Source organism: Scyliorhinus canicula, chromosome 1, assembly GCF_902713615.1.
Source record: "Scyliorhinus canicula chromosome 1, sScyCan1.1, whole genome shotgun sequence".
Classification (NCBI taxonomy): Eukaryota; Metazoa; Chordata; class Chondrichthyes; order Carcharhiniformes; family Scyliorhinidae; genus Scyliorhinus; species Scyliorhinus canicula.
In genome coordinates this window covers 287,667,064-287,691,709 of record NC_052146.1, presented here as the reverse complement: position 1 = coordinate 287,691,709, position 24,646 = coordinate 287,667,064, and the positions used below count along the sequence as shown (strand labels likewise).

General features: G+C 44.2%; 1 protein-coding gene across 1 annotated transcript in view; it reads right to left on the bottom strand.

The window, feature by feature from the left end:
* Positions 1-24,646, bottom strand: part of ttc27 (tetratricopeptide repeat domain 27) — a 254,749-nt gene that overhangs the window by 18,655 nt on the left and 211,448 nt on the right. The window contains exons 17-18 of the mRNA XM_038814813.1: positions 9,164-9,361; positions 302-413 (exon numbers count right to left, since the gene is read on the bottom strand). Coding sequence (XP_038670741.1) covers positions 302-413; positions 9,164-9,361 — 310 coding nt within the window. The remainder of the gene's footprint in view (positions 1-301; positions 414-9,163; positions 9,362-24,646) is intronic.

The following is a 24,646-nucleotide window of genomic DNA, read 5'->3' as shown; positions in this document are numbered from 1 at the left end:
CTCAATGCAATTGTTGAACTGCTTCCATCAATTCCATTGCATCTGTCTGGTGTCTATTACTTGGCATTAAGTTCCTAAATCAAGGCCATTTATCTGAGTGAGAAAGAGTAATGGTCCCAACATTGAGCCCTAGGGGTACCACCTAAATTAAAGGCATCTGCTCCAACATACCCTCACTTTCACTGCTGGCTGTTATACAGGACAGCAAAGACAACAGGACCCAGGGGGTTAGCACTTATTCGACAGAGCTGAGTGTAAACTGATGGATCACAGGTGCTAGTTACAAGTGCTGAGAACTTACCGTGTGCAAGTTCTATCGCTCCTTTCGCTACTTCTTTGAAAGATGCAGCATCTTTCTCCCATCTACTGGATTGGGTTTCACATCGATGAGCTTTAACTAGATACTGCAGTGCCTGCAGATAAAAGGATAGATATTAGACAAGATGTGAAGCTAGCACAGTCTACTTATTTTCCTCATTACATCCCCTCTACTCTCTTAGAAGCAAAGAAAGGTTATGGCGCAGAAAGAGTGTTTCCCCGCCGGCCAGAAAAAGAGAATAAAAAGGAACTAGACGCGCATTTTAATCCCACTTTCCAACACCTGGTCTTGCATCTAAAGTGCTGTAACCTAGCCTTGCAGGTCTATAGCGTTGCAGGTCTATAGCCTTGCAGGTCTATAGCGTTGCAGGTCTATAACCTTGCAGGTCTATAGCCTTGCAGGTCTATAGCGTTGCAGGTCTATAGCCTTGCAGGTCTATAGCCTTGCAGGTCTATAGCGTTGCAGGTCTATAACCTTGCAGGTCTATAGCCTTGCAGGTCTATAGCGTTGCAGGTCTATAGCCTTGCAGGTCTATAGCGTTGCAGGTCTATAACCTTGCAGGTCTATAGCCTTGCAGGTCTATAGCGTTGCAGGTCTATAGCCTTGCAGGTCTATAGCCTTGCAGGTCTATAGCGTTGCAGGTCTATAACCTTGCAGGTCTATAGCCTTGCAGGTCTATAGCGTTGCAGGTCTATAGCGTTGCAGGTCTATAGCGTTGCAGGTCTATAGCGTTGCAGGTCTATAGCCTTGCAGGTCTGTAGCCTTGCAGGTCTATAGCCTTGCAGGTCTATAGCCTTGCAGGTCTATAGCCTTGCAGGTCTATAGCCTTGCAGGTCTATAGCCTTGCAGGTCTATAGCCTTGCAGGTCTATAGCGTTGCAGGTCTATAGTGTTGCAGGTCTATAGCCTTGCAGGTCTATAGCGTTGCAGGTCTATAGCGTTGCAGGTCTATAGCCTTGCAGGTCTGTAGCCTTGCAGGTCTATAGCCTTGCAGGTCTATAGCCTTGCAGGTCTATAGCGTTGCAGGTCTATAGCGTTGCAGGTCTATAGCGTTGCAGGTCTATAGCCTTGCAGGTCTATAGCGTTGCAGGTCTATAGCGTTGCAGGTCTATAGCCTTGCAGGTCTATAGCCTTGCAGGTCTATAGCCTTGCAGGTCTATAGCCTTGCAGGTCTATAGCCTTGCAGGTCTATAGCCTTGCAGGTCTATAGTTCTATAGCCTTGCAGGTCTATAGCCTTGCAGGTCTATAGCCTTGCAGGTCTATAGTTCTATAGCCTTGCAGGTCTATAGCCTTGCAGGTCTATAGTTCTATAGCCTTGCAGGTCTATAGCGTTGCAGGTCTATAGCCTTGCAGGTCTATAGCCTTGCAGGTCTATAGCCTTGCAGGTCTATAGCCTTGCAGGTCTATAGCGTTGCAGGTCTATAGTGTTGCAGGTCTATAGCCTTGCAGGTCTATAGCGTTGCAGGTCTATAGCGTTGCAGGTCTATAGCCTTGCAGGTCTGTAGCCTTGCAGGTCTATAGCCTTGCAGGTCTATAGCCTTGCAGGTCTATAGCGTTGCAGGTCTATAGCGTTGCAGGTCTATAGCGTTGCAGGTCTATAGCCTTGCAGGTCTATAGCGTTGCAGGTCTATAGCCTTGCAGGTCTATAGCCTTGCAGGTCTATAGCCTTGCAGGTCTATAGCCTTGCAGGTCTATAGCCTTGCAGGTCTATAGCCTTGCAGGTCTATAGCCTTGCAGGTCTATAGCCTTGCAGGTCTATAGCCTTGCAGGTCTATAGCGTTGCAGGTCTATAGTGTTGCAGGTCTATAGCCTTGCAGGTCTATAGCGTTGCAGGTCTATAGTGTTGCAGGTCTGTAGCCTTGCAGGTCTGTAGCCTTGCAGGTCTGTAGCCTTGCAGGTCTATAGCCTTGCAGGTCTATAGCCTTGCAGGTCTATAGCCTTGCAGGTCTATAGCGTTGCAGGTCTATAGCGTTGCAGGTCTATAGCGTTGCAGGTCTATAGCGTTGCAGGTCTATAGCGTTGCAGGTCTATAGCCTTGCAGGTCTATAGCCTTGCAGGTCTATAGCCTTGCAGGTCTATAGCCTTGCAGGTCTATAGTTCTATAGCCTTGCAGGTCTATAGTTCTATAGCCTTGCAGGTTACAACACTTGAGGCGCTGATTCGGGTACCTTTGGGATGGGTTGAGTGTTTCAGCCTGAAACCAACAATTCATGCAGTGAACTCTAGATGCCCAACACCCTCTGGGTGAAAATGTTTTTCCTTGTGTCCCCTCTACTCTTTCCACCAATCACCTTAAATCTATACCCCCTGGTAATTGACCCTTCAGCTAGGGGAAACAAGTCTTTCCGATCTACCCTCTCTAGACCCCTCATAATTAGTACACCTCTATTAAGTCGTCCCTCAGCCTCTTCTGTTCGAAGGAAAACAACCCCACAGCCTATCCAATCTTTCCTTCTATCTGCAATTTTCAAGCCCTGGCAACATTCATGTGAACCTCCTCTGCACTCGCTCCACAGCAATCAAATCCTTCCTGTAATGTGGTGACCAGAACTGTGCACAAAATTCCAGCTGTGGCCTAACCTGCATTTTATACAATTCCATCATTACATCCCTGCTTTTGTATTCAATACCTCACCCAATAAAGGAAAGAATCCATATAATAAGAATTTTTATTGTCACTAGTAGGCTTACATTAACACTATGAAAAGCCCCGAGTCGCCACATTCTGGTGCCTGTTCGGGTACACAGAGAGAGAATTCAGAACGTCCAATTCAGCTAATAGCACGCCTTTTGGGACTTGTGGGAGGAAACCGGAGCACCCGCAGCAAACCCATGCATATTCTTTCTTTACCACCTTATCCACCTGTCCTGCCACCTTCAGGGACTGTGCCCAAGAACCCTCACTTCCTCAACCCCTCTGAATAGCTTCCTCTCAATACGCATTACTTCACACTTTTCCACATTGAAATCCATTTGTCAATTTTCGGCCCACTCAACCAAACCATTGACATAATTCTGGTGACAGCAGCTATGCTCGTCACTATCAACTACATGGCCAATTTCCAAGTCATCTGCAAATTTCCCTACAATGCCTCCCACATTCACTCATTAATATATACAACAAACAGTGAGGGCCCCAAAACTGAGCCCTGTGGAATGCCACTGGAAACCACTTTCCATTCACAAAAACATCCATCGACCTTACCCTTTGTTTTCTTTCCTCATCAACGTCGCTCTACCCTCCCTTAGGTGAAGGGTGGTAGAGCGGTCCAATCAACCATGCTCAGAATAACGTTACACACTCAGGTTATTCAGAGTTCACTTGCCAGTCAGAATAATTCAAACTCAGGCCAGTCAGTTCATATTGGAATTAAACCATACAGTTACTTAGAGCTTTTCTAATAATGTCGGAATTAAAACTTGTCAGCCTATAACAACTTATAGTGTCTGCAACACAATAAAATATTCCAAGGTGATAAACACGGGCATAGTGAAAAGAAATATGCTACCGAGCCACATAAGGAGATATTGAGGCAGATGATATTGGTCCAAGAGGGAAGTTCTATGGAGTGCCTTAAAGGAGGAAAACAAGGTAGCTGGACAGAGGGGTTTCGGGAGCGAGTGCAGAGCTTAGGGAGGTGAAGCCACAGCCAACCAATGGTGCAGCTATTAAACGCGGGGGTGCTTACTGGGTCAGAATTGGCGAAACACAGATATCTTGGAGATTACAGAGATGGGGAGGAGTGAGACCAGGAAAGAATTTGATAATAAGGACAGGAATTTTAAAATCAAGGAGATGCTTTACTGGGAACAAGTGTAGGTCAGCTAGCAGGAAGGTGAAGTGTGATCAGAATCTGGCCCAAGTTAGGACAATGGCTTAATTCAAATTAGCGGAAGTAGAATGTAAAGACTGGCCAGGAATTGATTGGAATAATCAAGTCGAGAGATAACAAAGATAACACGTCCTCTCCCTGTGTGCGTGGGTTTCCTCCGGGTGCTCCGGTTTCCTCCCACAGTCCAAAGATGTGCGGGTTAGGTGGATTGGCCATGCTAAATTGCCCGTAGTGTCCTAATAAAAGTAAGGTTAAGGGGCGGGTTGTTGGGTTACGGGTATAGGGTGGATACGTGGGTTTGAGTAGGGTGATCATGGCTCGGCACAACATTGAGGGCCGAAGGGCCTGTTCTGTGCTGTACTGTTCTATGTTCTATAAAGGCACGAATCAAGGTTTCAGCAAAGATGACCTGAAGCAGGGGCAATATTATGAGGTGGAACTAGACGGACTTAGTGGCAGCGCAGGTATGTGGTCAGAAGTTCATCTCAGGGTCAAATATGACACTGAAGTTGCTAGCAGTCTGGTTCCTCCTCAGACAGTTACCACGGAGGGAAATGGTACAAGGCAAGTGCATTTTAAAGATCTACATCTGTATGAAAAATTAATACAATATGATTTTTAAAAAGTCATTATGAAGTATTTCCTTAACCCATGCGCACTTGGAAGCAAAGAGGACGTCCAAACAAATATGTGAGCGATTTCATATTTAAGTACTAGTGACATTTAGCAATTCTAGTCAAAGGGTAATTATAGAATTTACAGTGCAGAAGGAGGCCATTTGGTTCTTGGAAAGAGCACCCTCCTTAATCCCATGCCTCTACCCTATCCCCGTAATCCAGTAACCCCACCTAACCTTTTTGGACACAACGGGCAATTTAGCAAGGCCAGTCCACCTAACATGCACATCTTTGGACTGTGGGAGGACACCGGAGCACCTGGACATGGGGAGAACGTGCAAACTCCACACAGTGATGTGCGGCCAGGATTGAACCAGGTCCCTGGAGCTGTGAGGCAGCAATGCTAACCACTGTGTCGCCCATATTTGATATGTAATTGATATATAATACTGGTACCATCTGCATTTTCTGATTTAAATTAAGTATAGTACTTGCCTATTGCTTGATTAACGGCTAATTAATACCTTAAAATGGCACACAAGGAATGAACAACTGCAAGTAATAAGGAATAAAACAACTCCGATAAAAAAGGGCAGTACGGTGGCAAAGTGGTTAGCATTGCTGCCTCACGGCACCGTGGTCCCTGGTTCGATCCTGGCTCTGGGTCACTGTCCGTGTGGAGTTTGCACATTCTCCCAGTGTTTGCATGGGTTTCGCCCCCATAACCCAAAGATGTGCAGGGTAGGTGGATTGGCCACGCTAAATTGCCCCTTAATTGGAAAAAAATGATTGGACATTCTAAAATTAAAAAAAAAACTCAGATTAAAATGAAATGAAAAATGAAAATCGCTTATTGTCACGAGTAGACTTCAAATGAATTTATTGTGAAAAGCCCCAAGTCGCCACATTCCGGCGCCTGTTCGGGGAGGCTGGTACGGGAACATACGGACTCAAAATGTTAATTCTCTTTCTTTTGCCACAGATGCTGCCAGATCTGCTGAGTGTTTCCAGCATTTTCTGTTTCTATTTCGGATTTCCAGCATCCTGCTTTTATAACTAAATGGTCTATAAACAATAAACATAATGTTTTTGCTCTAAAGTGTTCTGATAACCTTTTAACCCATTTAATCAAGTTGCAGTCTTGTAATCTGTCACTCTTTTTGAACCCGCTAACTAATTTTTCTGAATTTTACAACCCAAGTATTAAAAAATAGCCCTTTTAAAAGTTATCTAATATTTCTTGCAAATTCTCTTTTGAGAGAAAAAAAGCCGCTTTTCTTGTCCACGACTACGCTGTTTCAGATTGCGTTTCTCAGGTGATGCACCAAGGGGAGCCTAGTTTTCACAGACAGAAATCTCCACATGACAGCCAATCCTGAGCTGGAGAGCTGTACGGGATTAGGTATGAATGGAGGAAGTACATGCATCGAATGTCTCAAGGCACACAGTGCAAAAAGTGTCATATATGCCTTTGCCCAAATAAGCAGTGCAGAGACAAATGTGTGCACGGATCAGCCTCTCCACTCCGAAAGTGCCTGCAAGTCCTCGGATTTAAAACAAGTAAAAGAAAACATTAGATCTGTAAATCCCAAACACGTTTTTTACGAAGGAACTCAGCATGGGGCCTTCTCATTCACTGAAAGGACTGTTTTTTTGTCAATTATTTGAATAGTGCTTAGGAAAAGCATGGAAGCGAGTGTCAAAGGCTTCCGAAATTGTTTTGGACCATGGCAGTGAAATGATTGAGTATGGTAAACTCTCCAGGCATTGCAAATATCAGAGTGTCTGGGCCAAGACCTCTGGGAGTCTGCGGCAAAAAGCGGTGGGGTTACGTGGCAGGAGTTTTCTGATCCTTTGGTATGAAAATCCCAATTTAAAAAGTTAATGTGTTCTGGATGAGGGATTTGAATGTGTGCCATCAACCGCACTTCCCCTGAAACAACTGCAGAAGGATATGATTCGGCACAGAAAATCTATTAAGTTTCTTAAAATATCCATATATGAATTCTATCACCTGGATGCTGATATGGAGAGCCCCCTCTCCTTGGATCTCATTGGTAATATTCCAGCTCTGGAGTCAGGAGATCAAAGCCACACCTGGACCGGAGCATGCAATCCCAGCTGACCCTTCAATGCCACGCTGAGAGAGGGCTACTTTGTCAACGGGGCTGTCTTTCAGATTTGACATTAAATATCGGGGCCCTGTCTGTTATCTGAGGTCAAGGTAAAAGAAAATCCACAACATTTTTTGAAGAAAAGCAGGGGAGCTCTGCCAATGTCCAGGTTAACATTTTTTCCCCTCAAACAATACCAGGGAAAACGGATTCAAACTGTGGCAAGGGTCTAGATCTGCCTTCAGTCAATTTAATGGGTTCCACAGGTGCCCTGAACTTCAGATAGAAGTTAGGAGGTCCTGGATAGTGTACTGGTTAGAAACCGGCAGCACATTTCACCTTGATATCAATGGCACTTGCTGTGGAATGTTTGGACAACCACAATTCCCCACAGCAAGTTGCCAATCTCCTGCTTGCTACTTAGATGTTCGAGTGTGTGACATATGCATTATTTAAAGAGCAGTACAGTAATAGCATCATTACGGGCTTGGGGTCAGGCAATCCATTATCAAAGAAAATATTTAAAACCAAAAAGATGAGGAGAAGCAATTACTCAGTGCATACTTAAAAATAAAGGAACTAATAAGTGCCTAATGTTTTGTATTCCAAGTGGTAGCGACATCCCCACAACAATGCACTTTGGAGATACAAGCACCGTAGAATCTCACTAACTGCTTGCGTTTAATTTTCAGTTCCCTTGTCATAAAATGGCTCAGATCTTGCATTCAGCAGTGAACAAGTTACGATTTGTCTGAAATGACTGTGGTAGGGTGGCGCAGTGGTTAGCACTGCTGCCTCACTACGCTGAGTACTCAGGTTCGATCCCGACCCCGGGTCACTCTCCGTGGAGTTTTCACATTCTCCCCGTGTCTGCCTGGGTCTCACCCCCACAACCCAAAGATGTACAGGGTAGGTGAATTGGCCACGCAATATTGCCACTTAATTGGAAAAAAGAATTGGGTACTTTAAATTTATTTTAAAAAATCAAATGACTGCGACGTAGCCCAAGACAATGGTCTCACCAGGTCCTGTCAGCATGTAAACCTGGGCTTATTACAAATATTGGGGTAAACCCAGAGCAAAGATATATTTAAGGTTGTAAGGGCGGCACGGCGACGCAGTGGTGAGCACTGCTGCCTCACGGCGCCGAGGACCCGGGTTCGATCCCGGGTCACTATCCATGTGAAGTTTGCACATTCTCCCCATGTCTGCGTGGGTCTCACCCCCACAACCAAAGGTGTGCAGGGTAGGTGGATTGGCCACGCTAATTTGACCGTTAATTGGAAAAACAAATTGGGTACTCTAAATTTTAAAAAAAGGAAACAATATATATTTAAGGGTGCATCAAGCAAATGGGGATCCAACTCAGGCGTGCAGCCCTTCAAAATCAACAGACGTATCAAAACACTCTCATCATTCCTGGAACCTGCCCTCCTCCCTTTATCCCAGCTCTTCAGTCCCCCTGATTTTAGGGGAGAGCAAGAGAGGGGTGGGGAGCAGAGTCAGAAGTGTCAGGGGGAACCGGGGATGTGGCTTCAATTAAAGTTGTTTATTTTTTTACTTGATTTCTCAGTGAAAACAGTTAGCGGTCACGGAACTGAAGACAGGCCTCAGAGGGCATGTCTTTACCTTGACACTGGGCCTCCCAATCCACCTGCAGCCTTGCTGGAACAGGGATAGCACGTTCCACCTGTGGCCAGCAAAAAAGATCGGCAAATGGTTTTGAATGCAGTTAGTGGCATACACTTCTGCTTCACTGTTGATCACAAGATCAGAGGCCATTTTATTTTAAAAAAAAACCTTTTTACAAATAATATATGTGGTATGTACATTTAAATAGTTTTTGGTTGAAGAGGTAGGACTAGCACAAAAGAATGCTGAGTATCAGTGCACATACACACCCTTATTCCTAATTAAACACAGACGACATTGAAAAACTAAAGCTGTGGGTGATTTAGAATACTAAATCACGGGCAGGCGAGACACTCCAATGGCACAGCACATCGGTGAAGGCAATTAGATTCTTCAGACAGCAAGTTTTCAATCTAAATCCATGGAACTTGGCAGCCAGGCAACACATGTCACCCGACATTAACCCTTTTGTAGCTGGTTTAGCAGGGCACCTGGAGAGGCCGAACAGGCCTTTGTTTACCTGATCCTCTTTCTTCTTCAGAATGGCAGAGGCGGTGAACCTGGGCAACCAAGGCTGAAAGAGAAAAGTCAGATGGACACAGAATGCTTGGGGCCTGCACAAGGTGCATAGCACTACCGAGTACTGACCTTTTCGTTGTCTTCTGCATTCTCAGTTTGCCCGCCTCCGCAAAGCTTGGCGTACAATTTCCAAATCTCAGCATCGTTGGTTACTTTAGACGTCACCCGACCAAAGAGCTCCCGCAGTTTTCCTGTCAAAAGCTTTGCAGGATCCCCTTTGCAGTCGGCAATCCCTTCATCCACAGCTCGCACCAGGATTTTCAGAACCTGAAATGGCCACAAGAGGTTTTTTTTAGGTCAACCTGACTCAGCTGCTAAAATTCTTTTGCCTGTCTACCAGAAGGTTGTGGGTTTCAGCTCCGTACTAGAACTTGAGTGTAACAGTAACTTAAGGCGGCATCACAGTGCCAAAGGAATTAATATTGCTGTTGGTATAGGATTTTAAAAGAAAAAACTGAACCGATTTCTGCGAGGGCAATGGTGGGGGTACTACTTTTGAACTCAGTATTTATGAAGCAAAACAAAAAGTCACATCAAGAGCCCTGTACATGATTTTTATTTTAACAATTTCTCTTGAACTTCCCTCTCCTGTCCTGGAGCTTTTTGATCCCTTGCTTGTTCCATAGCCACCAGTCACCCTCCAGGACCACACCAGAGTGAACAGGGGCTGGTTTAGCACAGGGCTAAATCGCTGGCTTTGAAAGCAGACCAAGGCAGGCCAGCATCACGGTTCAATTCCTGTACCAGCCACCCCCCCGAACAGGCGCCGGAATGTGGCGACTAGGGGCTTTTCACAGTAACCTCATTTGAAGCCTACTTGTGACAATAAGCGATTTTCATTTTCATTTTACCTATGTCCCTGTCCACTTGGTGAATGCTGGCCACACCAGAGTGAACATAATACCTATGTCCCTGTCCATGTGGCGAGTGCTGGCAGCTAATTGAATCTCAGGAAGAATTGGAGCTATACCTAATATCCATGGGCACCAAGGGGAATTAAATTCATTTTTTCCAATTAAGGGGCAATTTAGCGTGGCCAATCCACCTACCCTGAACATCTTTGGCTTGTGGGGGTAAAACCCACACAAACTTGGGGAGACTGTGCAAACTCCACACGGACAGTGACCCAGAGCCGGGATCGAACCTGGGACCTCGGCGCCGTAAGGCAGCTATGCTAACCACTGCGCTGTCCCTGGGAGTTCAAATGTAACAATGCCGTCGATAACATGGCTTTGAGACCAGGGGTTAGGTCCTCTCCTCAGTCTGTGACCCACAAATGCCTCACCACAAGGTCCAGGTGAGGAGTGTGATGGAATATTCACTACTTGTCTGGGTGTGGCACCGGCAGCAGCACTCAATGTCATCCAGGGTCATCCACCTGACTGGCACCCATTCAATGTCAGCTGGAGTGTACATCCACAAGTGGGACCACAATCAACTAACCAAGCTTACTTCAAAATCCATTCCTCTGTGACCTTTATCATCATGAAAGGCTGCAGCAGCAATGTCGTGGGAATACCAACACCTGAAGGTTCTCCTCCAAGTCATAAACCACGTCGATGTGGAAAGAGACCGCTGTTCCTTCCGTGTTGCCGGGTCAGTATCCATTTTGAGGGCACCATCACCACAAGCACGGCAAGAAGTAATGGATCTGCGTCCTGGGAGCTTGTGCCATACGAGCCTCGCAGTTTCCTCTGACATGGATATACCAGGATCAATCTGTAACTTATATTTCTAAACTCTTGATCTGTTGCATTTGAAAGAGAGGATGGTGGGGAGGGCAATTCAGAGTTTTTTGAGAGATTGAGGATAAGTCATGACTTTGAAACACTGCCACCTTCTCGGGGTAGCTAGGGTGGGGGAAATAAGTCCACTGTCACCCATATCCAGAGAGCGAGAAAATACTTCCATTAATTTCATATATGTGTCAATAAAACTGCAAGCTGCTGAGAGAAAGCAGCTTGTTTCCTGGTCCTGACGTTTGGAAGGTGTAATATTTGCGGGCGGGATCAAACTGGGCTAAGGTGCACCGTATACTAATATCTGGCTCGCTGTCCAGCTTGGTAAATGAGAAACAGCCATTTCAGCAATATATTGGAAGGTCACCATTGTTTGTAGAATTCAATCCCAAGCGTGAATTACCGCCTTAAAGAGAGGGCAAACACAGGAACCGAACTGTAGCAAGGGAAATCTGTTAGACTGGAACTGGCTATATATCAGAGTTCAGTATAGCAGAGAAAAATGTTACTGCTGCATGCAAGTGATTTAATAAGTCTCGAGTTCAAACTGTTGATCTATAATTCTATCCAAACAAATACAAATGAGTCTTTGCATGTGGTTTTACCGTCCCTCGATGAGCAATACACAGGCATTTTTGGAACAATATGAACTAACAGTGAAAAAACCACATGCAAAAAGCCACTAATTAATTCTAACTGGTGATCCAGACGTATTAACTTTATAATGAGTAATTTTTACTCTAAAGCACAAAACAGCTGAGGTATTCACAGGCTACAAGAGAACTAGCAAAGATTCCTGACTGTACCCATTCACAGGGACATTGTCAATGTGTTTACCAAATAAATAGCAATTACTGGTCACTGTCCGTGTAGAGTTTGCACATTCTCCCCGTGTCTGCGTGGGTCTCACCTCCACAACCCAAAGATGTGCAGGGTAGGTGGATTGGCCACGCTAAATTACCCCTTAATTGGGGAAAAAACTAAAAAATCTAAATTAAAAATAAATAAATAAATACCAATTACTGAACGAGAGGAAACACTAGCAATTATAAATGATAAAATCTCAGTGTTAAAACTTAAGTTCATGAATTGGTCAGTGAGTGGATACACCATGTGATGTGGACTACATCACATCATTTATCCTCGTGGCATCAAAAAACCTGGAGTCCTAAATACCTATTATATTGTATTTGAAGACTACAAAAATCCTTCGAAAAACAGGTAATGATTCACACGCTAAGTTTATAAAGTGAACCGCCAATGTAGGTGGTCGCCATTTTGATATGTGAAACAAAATAACACTGGCAATTTATATTAAATTAATGTGGCACAGATTAATAAATAAATTAATTGTACAGATTCCTTTAATCAAAATCAAAGAGTGTTAAATCCATCAAATTCATCGTCTTCGGCATCCAACACAAATAGTTCATCAAGTTCATTCTGAGTCACTTTGGCTATAGTATCATGGTAAGGATCAAATGTGATCTTTCCCCTTTCAAAATCATATCTCCAAAACAAATCATCTTTGTCTCCACCCACTGAGCTGGACAGTCCACATTTCTTTTTAAAAAATAAATTTAGAGTATCCAATTATTTTTTTCCAATTAAGGGGCCAATTCACTTACCCTGCACATCTTTTTGGGTTGTGGGGGTGAGACCCACGGAGAATGTGCAAACTCCACACGGACAGTGACCCGGGGCTGGGATTGAACCCGAGTCCTTAGCACCATGAGGCAGCAGTGCTAACCACTGTGACACCGCGCCGTCCGACAGTTCACATTTCTGAATGATCCGATGACACTTTGTGCACTAATAGCATCTCACGATTTGATGATAAAACCACACAAAGCATCAAGTGGGGCAATGTGCATATTTCCACTCTTCATAATGATTTTTGTCTCTGTCAACCACCCACCTACTCCATTCGGCACAAACCTGATGCTCGAATGGCTTGTTGGGGCTACAGGTTGAACTACAGACAAGAGACCCCCACCTCCACCCTGACATAACTGCATTTTGGGTGTTATTTCTTCACAGGTGCCTCTTGATTTCATCATTTATACGGGGTTTGAATGCATCCCACAATAATCTGTATTCTTTATTTCAGCCACAGAGTTACCCATTTGACACATTATCAATGCTTATCCCCATCCATCCATCCAACCATTGTCATGGGCATGCACAAAGCGTCATGCAGGGAACTTGATGTTTGGCATGGTTTTATTGTTTAAAATTACCTTAGGCTTTAATTTAATTCCGTTGGCTCTGCAGTCTAGTATCTCCATTAATCTTTTTTTCTCATGTCCAGTGGTTTTCACCAGAACTATTTTCAAACCTCTCCAATCCACAGTTTGGTTTCTGGACTTACCGAAATTCATTGGCACTTCATAAATGTTGCCGATGCGACTTAATGTGTTTTTGCCGCTAGCTGAGGATGAACCACTGGAAACTGGTCATTTTGGATCAGGGTCTCTTGGTAGTGTCTGAACAATTTTGGTGTTCTGTCCCAACATTCGTCATTTTGTTCCATAAAAGCGGCTACGCCAACATGCTGTCTGAAATGTTCATTGGGCTCAAGGTCGGATTTGGCCCATTTTAGTGCGTATAAACACATTGCATTTCTGGTGATGTAACCATTCCAACAATTTTTGAGGACCCATTCCGATACATGCTTCTCAAGATCAGGACAGTGGCAAGTCTTTGTTCTTTGTTTTTAAATTTAGAGTATCCAATTATTTTTTTTCCAATAAAGGGCAACTTGGCATGGCCAATTCACTTACCCTGCACATCTTTGGGATGTGGGGGTGAAACCCACGCAGACACGGGGAGAATGTGCAAACTCCACACAGTGACCCGGGGCCGTGATCAAACCTGGGTCCTCAGAGCAGTCCTGTGTTCTGGTGGTATATTTGGCCTTGGGTATCCTCTTCAGGGCAGATCTCTTCTTCTTGCATTCTTGCACCAGTTTTTCGCTAACATCATGTTTTTCAATTATTGCCAAGTTGCTTGATAATCTAGTATGTGTTATGACTGTTAGCTTATTCAGTAATAACCTTGTGAGCAAAATAAAGGTAGTTTTAAGGGGATAATATTTGTATTGGTAAACATCAGAAATAAGGTATAGTTGCGATTTCTGTTTATTTTTCAATGGCTGTTGATTTTCCTGCCAAAGGCTTTTTTCAGAGAGATTGAGGGAAGGATTATGTCGTTCATATGGGGAGGGAAGGTGGCCAGTGTTAGAAAGGTGCTGCTACAGAGGGGAAGGCAGGCAGGGGGTTTGGGTCTTCCGAACCTGATGTATTACTACTGGGTGGCGAATGTGGAGAAGGTGCGGAGCTGGGTCAGAGAGGTTGATTGCCAGTGGGTGAGAATGGAGGAGAGTCTGTGCAGGAGGTCGGGACTAAAGCAACAGTGTCACTCACAATAGTCCTGGGGAAGTACTCAGGGAGTCCAGTAATAATAGCTTCATTGAAAATCTGCAGGCAGTTTCGCCAACACTTTGGGTTGGGGGCAGGGTCAAGGGAAATGCCGATTCGGGGGAACCACAGATTTGAGCCAGGGAGGTGGGATGGAAATTTTCGGAAATGGGAGGAGAAGGGGATTAAGACACCGAAAGATTTGTTTCTTAGGGGTCAGTTTGCAGGATTTAAGGAGCTGGAAATGAAGTATGGGCTGTTGCTGGGGAAAATGTTTAGATACATGCAGGTTTGAGATTTTACCAGAAAGGAGATACAGAACTTCTCGGAGGAGCCGGCCTCCACATTGCTGGAGGAGGTGCTGACGACAGGGGGACTGGAGAAGGGGGTAGTGCCAGCGGTTTACGGAGCTATTTTGGAAGAGGAGAAGGCACCACTGGAAGGGATCAAAGCAAAGTGGGAGGAAGAGTTGGGAGACGATATGGAAGGGTTCTGGTGTGAGGTGCTCCAGAGAGTGAATGCCTCCACCTTGTACGCGAGGTTGGGGCTGATACAGCTGAAGGCGGTATACAACGCCACCCGGGAGGCCATATTCGGGGTGATGGACCAGCCAGAGTTGGAAACGGGTGCGGAGGCAGATGTTGTAGCCTTCGCCTCGTTGATCTCCCGAAGGCGGATCCTGATGGGATGGAGGGCAGCCTCTCCACCCTGTGCCCTGGCGTGGCGGGGGGACCTGTTGGAATTCTTGACTCTTGAGAAGGTTAAGTTTGTTCTACAATTCATGGGCATTATTCATCATGCACTTTCAAGAACTGGATAACATTGAACATTAGTTGGGGGGATGGGTGGGACGGTTGGGGGGAGGGGGACTGTGCGTGTTGATGGTGACTATGGGTAATTCCTGATTCCTATTTGTTATTTGTTTATGTGAACTTGCGGACTACTGTTTGGGGTTTGGTGGGAGGATGGGATTGTTGTTATTGATATGGGGATTGGCATATTGGTTACTGATTATTATATATTGTTGGCGGGTGTAAATTTGGGAGAAAATGTGAAAAAGGAGGGGAATAAAGAAATATTTAAAGAAAGAAATAAGGTGTAGTTACAAGTGTATTTGAATTTGAGAGAGTGAAGGTTTGACCATTGGATACGGGCGTTAAAAGTAGAGAAAACATAGTAGAGAAAACATAAAAGTAGAGAAGGCACGCAGACACGGGGAGAATGTGCAGACTCCGTACAGACAGTGACCAAAGCCGGGAATCAAACCTTTTAGCAAAATAAAGGGATTTTTAAAGCTTTTATAACTGCGTTGGTAAATGTTAGAAAATAAGGTATAGTTTTAAGAGTCTTCAATTTAATGTTTCTGTGCCTAGATGGGTAACATCTATAGTTAGATTCATGCTGGACAAAGGTGTTTGTATGTTGGAGGTTGGTTGAGCTCCAACTGTGTTTATTTTTAAAAATATATATTTGGAGAACCCAATTCTTTTTTTTCTAATTAAGGAGCAATTTGGAGTGGCCAATCCACCTACCCTGCACATCTTTGGTTGTGGGGTTGAGACCCACGCAGCTGTGTTTATATTGTGCTTAGTGAGGGCTACGGCGTGAAGAATAAATAAAAGGTTGCTGCTGAGCAACTCGGGCCTTGTAAGGTAGAAATGCTTTTAATTTGTCAGCAGTTGGAGACAGGATCTCGGGGAGTGAACATTTCTCAACTCTGCCGGCAGAAAGACTGCACAGGTGGGGAGCTGGAAAGAGGCTTCCTAAAGTACAGTCCAGATAACCAGGGAATTGGGACAGAAAGAACGTTTAAGGTGAAGTTAAGAGAACAGAGACCAAGGTATTGTTCAGAAAAACGAAAGAAACAGCAAAGGAAGTGTTCAGAGTTAAAGAGACAATTGCAGTAACTAGATTTAAAGTGGGATGGTAGACCTCGAAGGTAGATGAATTGTCTGATGCCAGTTTAATACAGTCTGGGAATGGTGAGTTAAAGCAATTGTGAGCAGTTTGCACAGCAGCCAGGACTAAGAAATCCTGAAGGGGTTGGGCAGCCTTCTGTTGCCTAAAATATCAAAGTCAAAATAATCTAACTGCAAACGTGTGTGAAATGATTTCTCACGGTGCTCTGATAACACGAGCTGGATGATGGAGAGAAGCATTGGAAGAGGATGGTGTGTCAAAGGCCGGAAACAGCTTCAGAACAACGGGGGAGAGCATTTAACACAATCAGTAACAAAGGATTTTATTGATAACTTTGATGAGGGCTGTTTCAGTCCTTTGGCAAGGTGGAAACCCTGACATTGCTCCAATTATTCTGAATCTAGATAGCCGATAATGGAGTAAATTACAGTTTTTGGGAAGACTAATTGCAAGATGAATGAAATAAAAACAGGGAATGCTGGATAAATTCAGCAGGTCTGGCAGCGTCTGTGGAGAGAGAAACATTTTGAATCCAAAATAATTCTTCTTCAGAACTCTGAAGAGTCATCAAGGCTCGAAACATTAACTCTGTTTGTCTCGCTACAGATGTTGCCAGACCTTCAGTTGATCCAGCATTCTCTGTTTTGATTTCAGATTTCCAGCATCTGCAGTATTTTGCTTTTATTACCACGATGAATTTATTTGCAACATTCAACTGTGGCTATAAAAAGGGAATGGAGCAAGCACCAGAAGAGAGAAAATTTGCAAAGACTGTGAGGAAAGGGCAGGGTAGTGAGATAGAATAATAGAATTTACAGTGCAGAAGGAGGCCATTTGGCCCATCGAGTCTGCACCGGCCCTTGGAAAGAGCACCCCACACCTCCATCCTATCCCTGTAACCCCACCGAACCTTTTTGGGCACTAAGGGCATTTTATCAAGGCCAATCCACCTAACATGCACATCTTTGGACTGTGGGAGGAAACCGGAGTACCTGGAGGAAACCCAAGCAGAAACGGGGAGAACGTGCAGACCGGTCCGCACAGACAGTGACCCAAGCCGGGAAACGAACCTGGGACCCTGGAGCTGTGGAACAAATGTGCTAACCACTGTGCTGGGTTGAGTAGCTCTTGCGGAGGGGAACTCTTATAAACAATGGGTTTTGTTTAAAATAATAGATTAAAACAATGACAGCCCTTTTGAGCCTGATGTTGCCACTGAACGAGACTGATGAAGATTAGTTGTCTCTTAACCGTTTTCCTTTTGGCAACTAAAAATCCAGCTCCTTCGCTTATTTTAAACTGAAGCATGGGTCAAAGTAATCTTTGGGCAGCAAACCGTGGGTGATGACCAAGGACATAGCCCTCTCAAAAGGTGATCTTCAGCTAGATTATCACCTTTTGTGGAGGGCGGTTTCTCAAGGACTACAAGAGAGTTTACAAAATAATGTGGCTTCTGCCAGAGAAGCAAACAATCTTCCTGTGCAAGCAGTATCAGCTTTACTCACCTGAACAGAACTTGCCCAAAAGCTGGGGAGTTGCCAGAGTGAATAAAAATCACACAACAGAATGGTTACACAGCACACATGGCAACCCCCAAATCTCTGCAAAAAGAAACTCAACTAGTCTTAACTGTCCAGTCCTTTCCCTTAAAGCCCTTGCAAATTTTCTCTTTCAGTGCCCACCCAATTCCCTTATTACAGCCACAATTCAATCTGCTACCACCAGATTCTTGGACAATGAAAACTATTTTAGAGCGAGCATGTGAAAATAATAGTTGATTCTGCTTGTGTACAGGCAGTGGTTTTGAAAAGGATAGTCTTGTAAAGAAAAAGGGTATTTTCCCCCTCTGATCAAGTAAGTAATGGTAAACAACTGCCTCCCTGTTCCATGGTAGTGGGCACGTGGTATGCAGCTGTTACTTAACAAATATTTTGTTATACCTCACGCACAATGACCTTTTGTTATTCCATTAAGTTACTTATCCGTTTGCTTAATTACTCTCTCGTTAAATTGCTAAATTATTCATGCTGCAGCTAGTTTTGCCCAATTACCCAAGCCTCTTGATTATACACTAATAGATTTGTTATTAAATGTGCTGATAGATCCTTATTCATTGTATGAAACCGCATTTCACCCCTGCTCGTTCTGGAAACTTTTCAAAACTAAACTACTCTGATGAACAAAAACACTCTTGGGATTTCTTCTATTTCTTTTGGATGCTTTTGAATATTTGCTACCACTCATTGGCTTGGCTCACACACGGCAATTAGCCACATTGGTCAAATAGCAAAGAGGGCCCAGCACTTATCCCTTCAAGGATCGATAGCTGTCCAAGAGAAGGGGTGAAAACTGTCAAAAGAAAATAAAGCACTCTCCCATGTCCACAGCTTACTTCTGCAATTTCAAAACACTGTGGAAAAGGTGAGCCTGGGGGTAAAACGATAGCTATTGGTGGCAGGAATGGTGAAAACGTTATCACTGAGATCCCATACTTGTCCCAATCCATCCATAATGGTCAATGTGGCAGAGCAACTTTATCAGCACTTGCACTTTCTCTGTGAATGTGCTCTCAGGCCATGGCTTATTTTGAATAACATTTTTTCATAACATTCTCTTTCCAATCATCACATTCTAATTAAAAAGTGTTTAGAATATTCGTCCCTTGCAACAATATAGTCTAGACGCCCACCAGAATTTCTTCTTTTTAATATAAATTTAAAGTACCCAATTACTTTTTATTTCCAATTAAGGAGCAATGTAGCATGGCCAATCCACCTAATGTGCACATCTTTGGGTTGTGGGGGTGAAATCCACACGGGAGAATGTGCAAACTCCACACAGACAGTGACCCAGGGCCGGGATTCGAGCCCGGGTCCTCAGCGCCGCAGTCCCAGTGCTAACCACCGTGCCGCCCAATTCCAACAGAATTTCTGACCAAAATATGCAGTAACTGTTCCCAATGCCTTTGAACATCAGCTCCTGATAAAAGCACGTTATGACTTTTCTCTGAGCAATGGACTCTCCCATTTAGGAGCCAAACTCTCCAAAAAGAATTTATCAGAGAGAAATACAATGAGGATTTCTTCGATTTCTTATTGAGGTCTTTGAATATTTGTCAGAAACATCAAGTTCCAGCCAGACGAACACACAATGCCGTGGAAATTTAACAGCTACCATTAAAAAGGGAGGAAACTGACAAAGCTAACTTATAAATAGGGTCACGCCAGAAGCAAAAGTGTTTTGATTGTCTGAAGGGGTCGAGAGCGTTGTATCTCTTACTGGTCTTGGACCTTTTCTTTGTTTTTTTTGGGTAGGAGGTATGTAGTCATACCATAATGCTCCATTTATCATGGTGCGTGGAAGTCTCGAGGGGTTAGTTACTCTTTTCCTGTTATCCATTTTACATGAGATCCTGCTTAAAGTAGCTATCAGAGACGGGTGACCACCCACCTCACTGAACTTTGGTTAGTCTTCTGACCTAAACTGCGGGTGCACAATATAAAACACAGGTTCACGCCCATGATATCCTATACAGCGAGCTCCTGATGTTCAGGTCATTAGCAAGAGGTACCAAGTGGCGATGGCCAGGTGATTCCTCAGTAGGAACGTGAGGCCATCTTGTACAAGCTTGTTGAAGAAAGCCTGCATGCTCAACTGGGGATGATGCATGGCTTGACTGCAGTACCAGAAAGCATGAAAAATTTGATCCTCTTTAAGATGGGAAACTACTTGTATTAAACATTATTTAGAAAGGCCACCTCCGTCACTTTATTTCTTTGTCAGCCCTGGCTTGGTTGGAAGTAGTTTTATTTCTGAGTCAATAGCTTGTGGGGTCAAATCCCAGGCTGGAGGCTTGAGCACAAGGATCTGGCTGCACTGTTGAGGAAGTGCTGCACTGTCAGAGATGTCATCTTTCAGATGAGACGTTAAGTCAAGTCCCTGTTTGCTCTCTTGGGTGGACGCAAAAGATTTCACGGCACCATTTTAAAGAACTGGGCAGTTATCCCGATTGTCCTGATAAATATTTATCCCTCAGTCAACATCACAAAAATAGAGCATCTGGTCATTATCATATTGCTGTTTGTGGGATCTTGTTGTGGGGCAAACTAGGTGCCATGTTTCCCAATTATAACACTGAGCACACTGTAAAGCATTTTGGGACATTGGTGTTGTGAAAGTGGCTTTACAAATGTAAGGTTTTTATTTCCTCATGCAGTCAGCAGGTCTAATCCAGTTATCAATGTGAATGATGTCGACCCAATTCTAACAAAAACCAAATGGTTGTTTAAAGAAATAAGTTTCTTAATTTTTCCAATTAAGGTGCAATTTAGCGTGGCCAATCTACCTAACCTGCACATCTTTGGGTTGTGGGGGTGCGACCCACGCAGACATGGGGAGAATGTGCAAACTCCACACGGATAGTGGCCCGGGACCGTGATCGAATCCGGGTCCTCGGCGCAGTGAGACAGTAGTGCTAACCGCTGCGCCACCCAGGAATGAGTTTCTGATCCATTCCGATTCGGAATATTCCAGATTTCATTCCTAATCTGTATTGAGTTGATTTCTGCCAGGCCAGCAATAGGGGTCCCATAATTGGGGACAGCACGGTAGCATTGTGGATAGCACAATTGCTTCACAGCTCCAGGGTTCCAGGTTCGATTCCAGCTTGGGTCACTGTCTGTGCGGAGTCTGCACATCCTCCCTGTGTGTGCGTGGGTTTCCTCCGGGTGCTCTGGTTTCCTCCTACAGTCCAAAGATATGCAGGTTAGGTGGATTGGCCATGATAAATTGCCTTGAGTGTCCAAAATTGCCCTTAGTGTTGGGTGGGGTTACTGGGTTATGGGGATAGGGTGGAGGTGTTGACCTTGGGTAGGGTGCTCTTTCCAAGAGCCGGTGCAGACTCGATGGGCCGAATGGCCTCCTTCTGCACTGTAAATTCTATGATAATTGCACATTTCCCTCATCGGCAACCATTACAACATTACCAGGATAAAACCTGGAGCAGATGGAGTTAAATTCTCTTCTGTCAATGGTTTACAAACCCTTCAGGTGTTGGAAGTCTGCTGCAGCCAATGACATATCCTGATTTTGTTTGAGGGATGAATGTTGGCTCGGATACCCAGGGAACTCCCTGCTCTTCTTTAAATAGTGCCTTGGGATCTTTTACCTTCTGCAGAATAGGGGTTGACTGATTGATGCAAAAGGCGACACCCTTTGAAATGTAACACTGCCTTACAGAGAGGCTTGAACATGCAGAGGTGTTACCACTGAACCAGACTAGTTCTTCACAGACATAATCCCAGGAACATCCTGTTCTCACTTTAATAAAATTGCATCAAAGTAAAACAATTATTACAGAAAATGGGCTGCTGTAGTCTCCACCGTGTTTGGGTGAACACATTTTGCCTGCTTTGCGTCTTGGCTGGTGGAACGTTTGACAGACTTTATGGCAGTCTACTGGAAATGATCTGTGCTATTGAAAGAGTGACACCACCAAAACAGCCAGCAGATAACTGTTTCGAACTGGTTTCTCCTGATACTTGCTGAAGGTAAAATGTTTGATCCCAATTTTCCCTGACAATATAGAGTCACACTGATTTAACAGGCAGCCACACCTGTTGGCCCAGCATAACGAGTACAATATAATAGGATTATTAGGAGACAAAAATTAGCAATGTTATTATGAAAGAGTTCAAGTTTCTTCTCACTTGTATGTAGATAAAATCAAATTTCATACATACACAGGTTACACTTTGTAACTGAAGTGCGTTGAAAGTCACAGCTACCAGAGCTCTCTATTTTGATTCAAAAGCCACATGTAAGTCGACGCCATACCTAAATAACAGTTGCCTATTAGTAGAGAACTTGAATATTGCTGAAGAGAGGGACATTTTGCTGAAGCTTTTAGTCTAACACTCATCAGGACAAATGGAAGAATGCCAAATTTCAAACAATTAGAGGGAAGCACAGTGGTTAGCAATGCTGCCTCACGGCACCGAGGTCCCGGCTCTAGGTCACTGTCTGTGCGGAGTTTACACATTCTCCCCGTGTTTGCGTGGGTTTCGCCCCCACAACCCAAAGATGTGCAGAGTAGATGGATTGGCCACACTAAATTGCCCCTTAATTGGAAAAAAATAATTGGGCACTCTAAATTTATTTTTAAAAAGTCAAACACTTACAAAACGCTATACTACAGCAGAAAGGGGTGCTGATTGGTTGACAAGTTGACTCTGATTGGCTGAGGTGTTGCCATGGAGAAAGCTACAAAGAACTTTAGGCTCCCCAAACACTCGGGTAATTCAAAAAAAGATAATAATTTTATTGTCACAAGTAGGCTTACATTAACACTGCAATGAAGTTTCTGTGAAAATCCCCTAGTCGCCACACACGGCGCCTGTTTGGGTACACAGAGGGAGAATTCAGAATGTCCAATTCACCGAACAAGCACGTCTATCGGGTCTTGTGGGAGGAAACCGGAGCACACGGAGGAAACCCACGCTGACACGGGGAGAACCTGCAGACTCTGCACAGACAGTGGCCCAAGCCGGAATCGAACCTGGGACTCTGGCGCTGTGAAGCAACTGTGGTAAGACAGCATGCACATATTTATTTTGTTTGCAGAGTACGGGTCCTTATGTATGGAACGCATTTCACTTCTAAAAAGTGCAAGTTATATTACAAGCTTGACTGATCATCTTGTTAATGTAGTATTGGCACATTCAGGATTGTTCAGCCCTTTCTCTGCAAACAAAAGGAATAGGTTTGTCCTGATGAGTGGGAGATGAAAAGCTTCAGCAATGTGTCTCTATTTCCTGCTTTAGCATTGTGCTAATTATGGAGAAAAGGTGATAAAATGGGGACAGTTGTCATTCGGTGCACCTTAACAACTCTTCTGCCCAAAACTAAATAGAGTACTTAAAACGCCAGGACGCACAACATTCAGACTGACGTTAATATATATATATATTTTTTAAATGTTGTGGGTGTGAGACCCATGGGGAGAATGTGCAAACTCCACACGGACAGTGACCCAGGGCGGGGACGACCCCGGATCCTCGGCGTCGTGTGGCAGCGGTGTCAACCAGTGCTAGCCCGACATTAACATAAATGAGGATAATGGTCATTACATTCTGATTTTAAAACTGGACTTTTAAAAGAGTGGTGGGACTGTACAATAATGGTCCAGCAATAATGAGCTAGAAAATGAACAGATAGAGAAACTGACGACTGACGTTAATCATTGACATGAGGACTCAATTTTGAAACTTTAGCTCAACGTTGCCAAAATCCAAACTTCAGAAAAGCATACCATACTGCAACAATGTGATATTTTCATTTCCCACACCTGGTGACCTTACACATTGTAAGTGGAATTGCCAATTTAATGTCAACTAGTGTCTAATTATGAGCAATTTCTGCTGTTAACTGGTGCCCATTAGGAACCCGGTTGAGACTGCCTGAACTAATTTCCCCAAGGACACTTACAGTAACAAAGAAAGAAAACTTTAATCCACCAGTCTGGGCTGCACTCCAGACCCCAGGTTCCTGAAGTGAAAGGACAGCATGCTACCACACTGCGCCATGTAGTATTTTACAAAAATTTAATCCACTCTGCTGGAAAAACATCCCCCCACAAGATAATGGTAATTTTTCAACTTCCCTGTTCAACTCACAAATTAATCATGAAAAAAAAACTTCGAAAAATGAAGATAAAAAACCTCAAAAAGTTTTTGTTGCTTTTATAATGGACTTTGAACACAATGAATCATGGATGAATCATTGTCTGTGATTAGGCAAGGCCTTTACAAGCTTGCGTCGGCACCAATAATGCAAGGAGTCAAACTGTTGCTCCCACATTATTACTGTTACCACTTGGCTTCTTAGTGATGGCAACAAAATAATCAACAAACAAGTAACAAAGTATTCTCACAAAAGACATGGAGGAATACAGCAGATTTGCTTTGAGCTCAAGTATGGCATAGTTTTAGACTACCGTTTCCCCTTCCCGGTCCCTCTCACTGCCGTACATTCTTCACTGGAACTGGCAGGCCAATGGCACTCGGGAACCAACTGGCAGAAGATTGACGGACATTGATTATTACCTCCTCCCACTCCCTGGCAGGAAGCATCTCTCTTCCAATTCCCCCCTCTGTCCCCAACAGCCTGGCTTTTTAAAAGGCAGCCTCTCACTACTTGGGTAACCACAGGCGCAAATTCAAGTCCAACTACACCACCGAGACGCAACTCTCTGCAATGTGGTCTGCACAACCAGATGGCCTCGGGCAAAATAAACTGGACAGGGAAACATGTGGGGTGCAGAAAAACTGTACTGGCATTGAAGCAACAATCCCATCTCCACAATACACAAAAGATACACACTAGCTCAATTGTAGCTGGTAATGGAAGGCCACGTTAAAGAGCAAAGATGGTTAAAATATCTTTTGCATTTAGATCACAAACTGGCCTTGCCAATG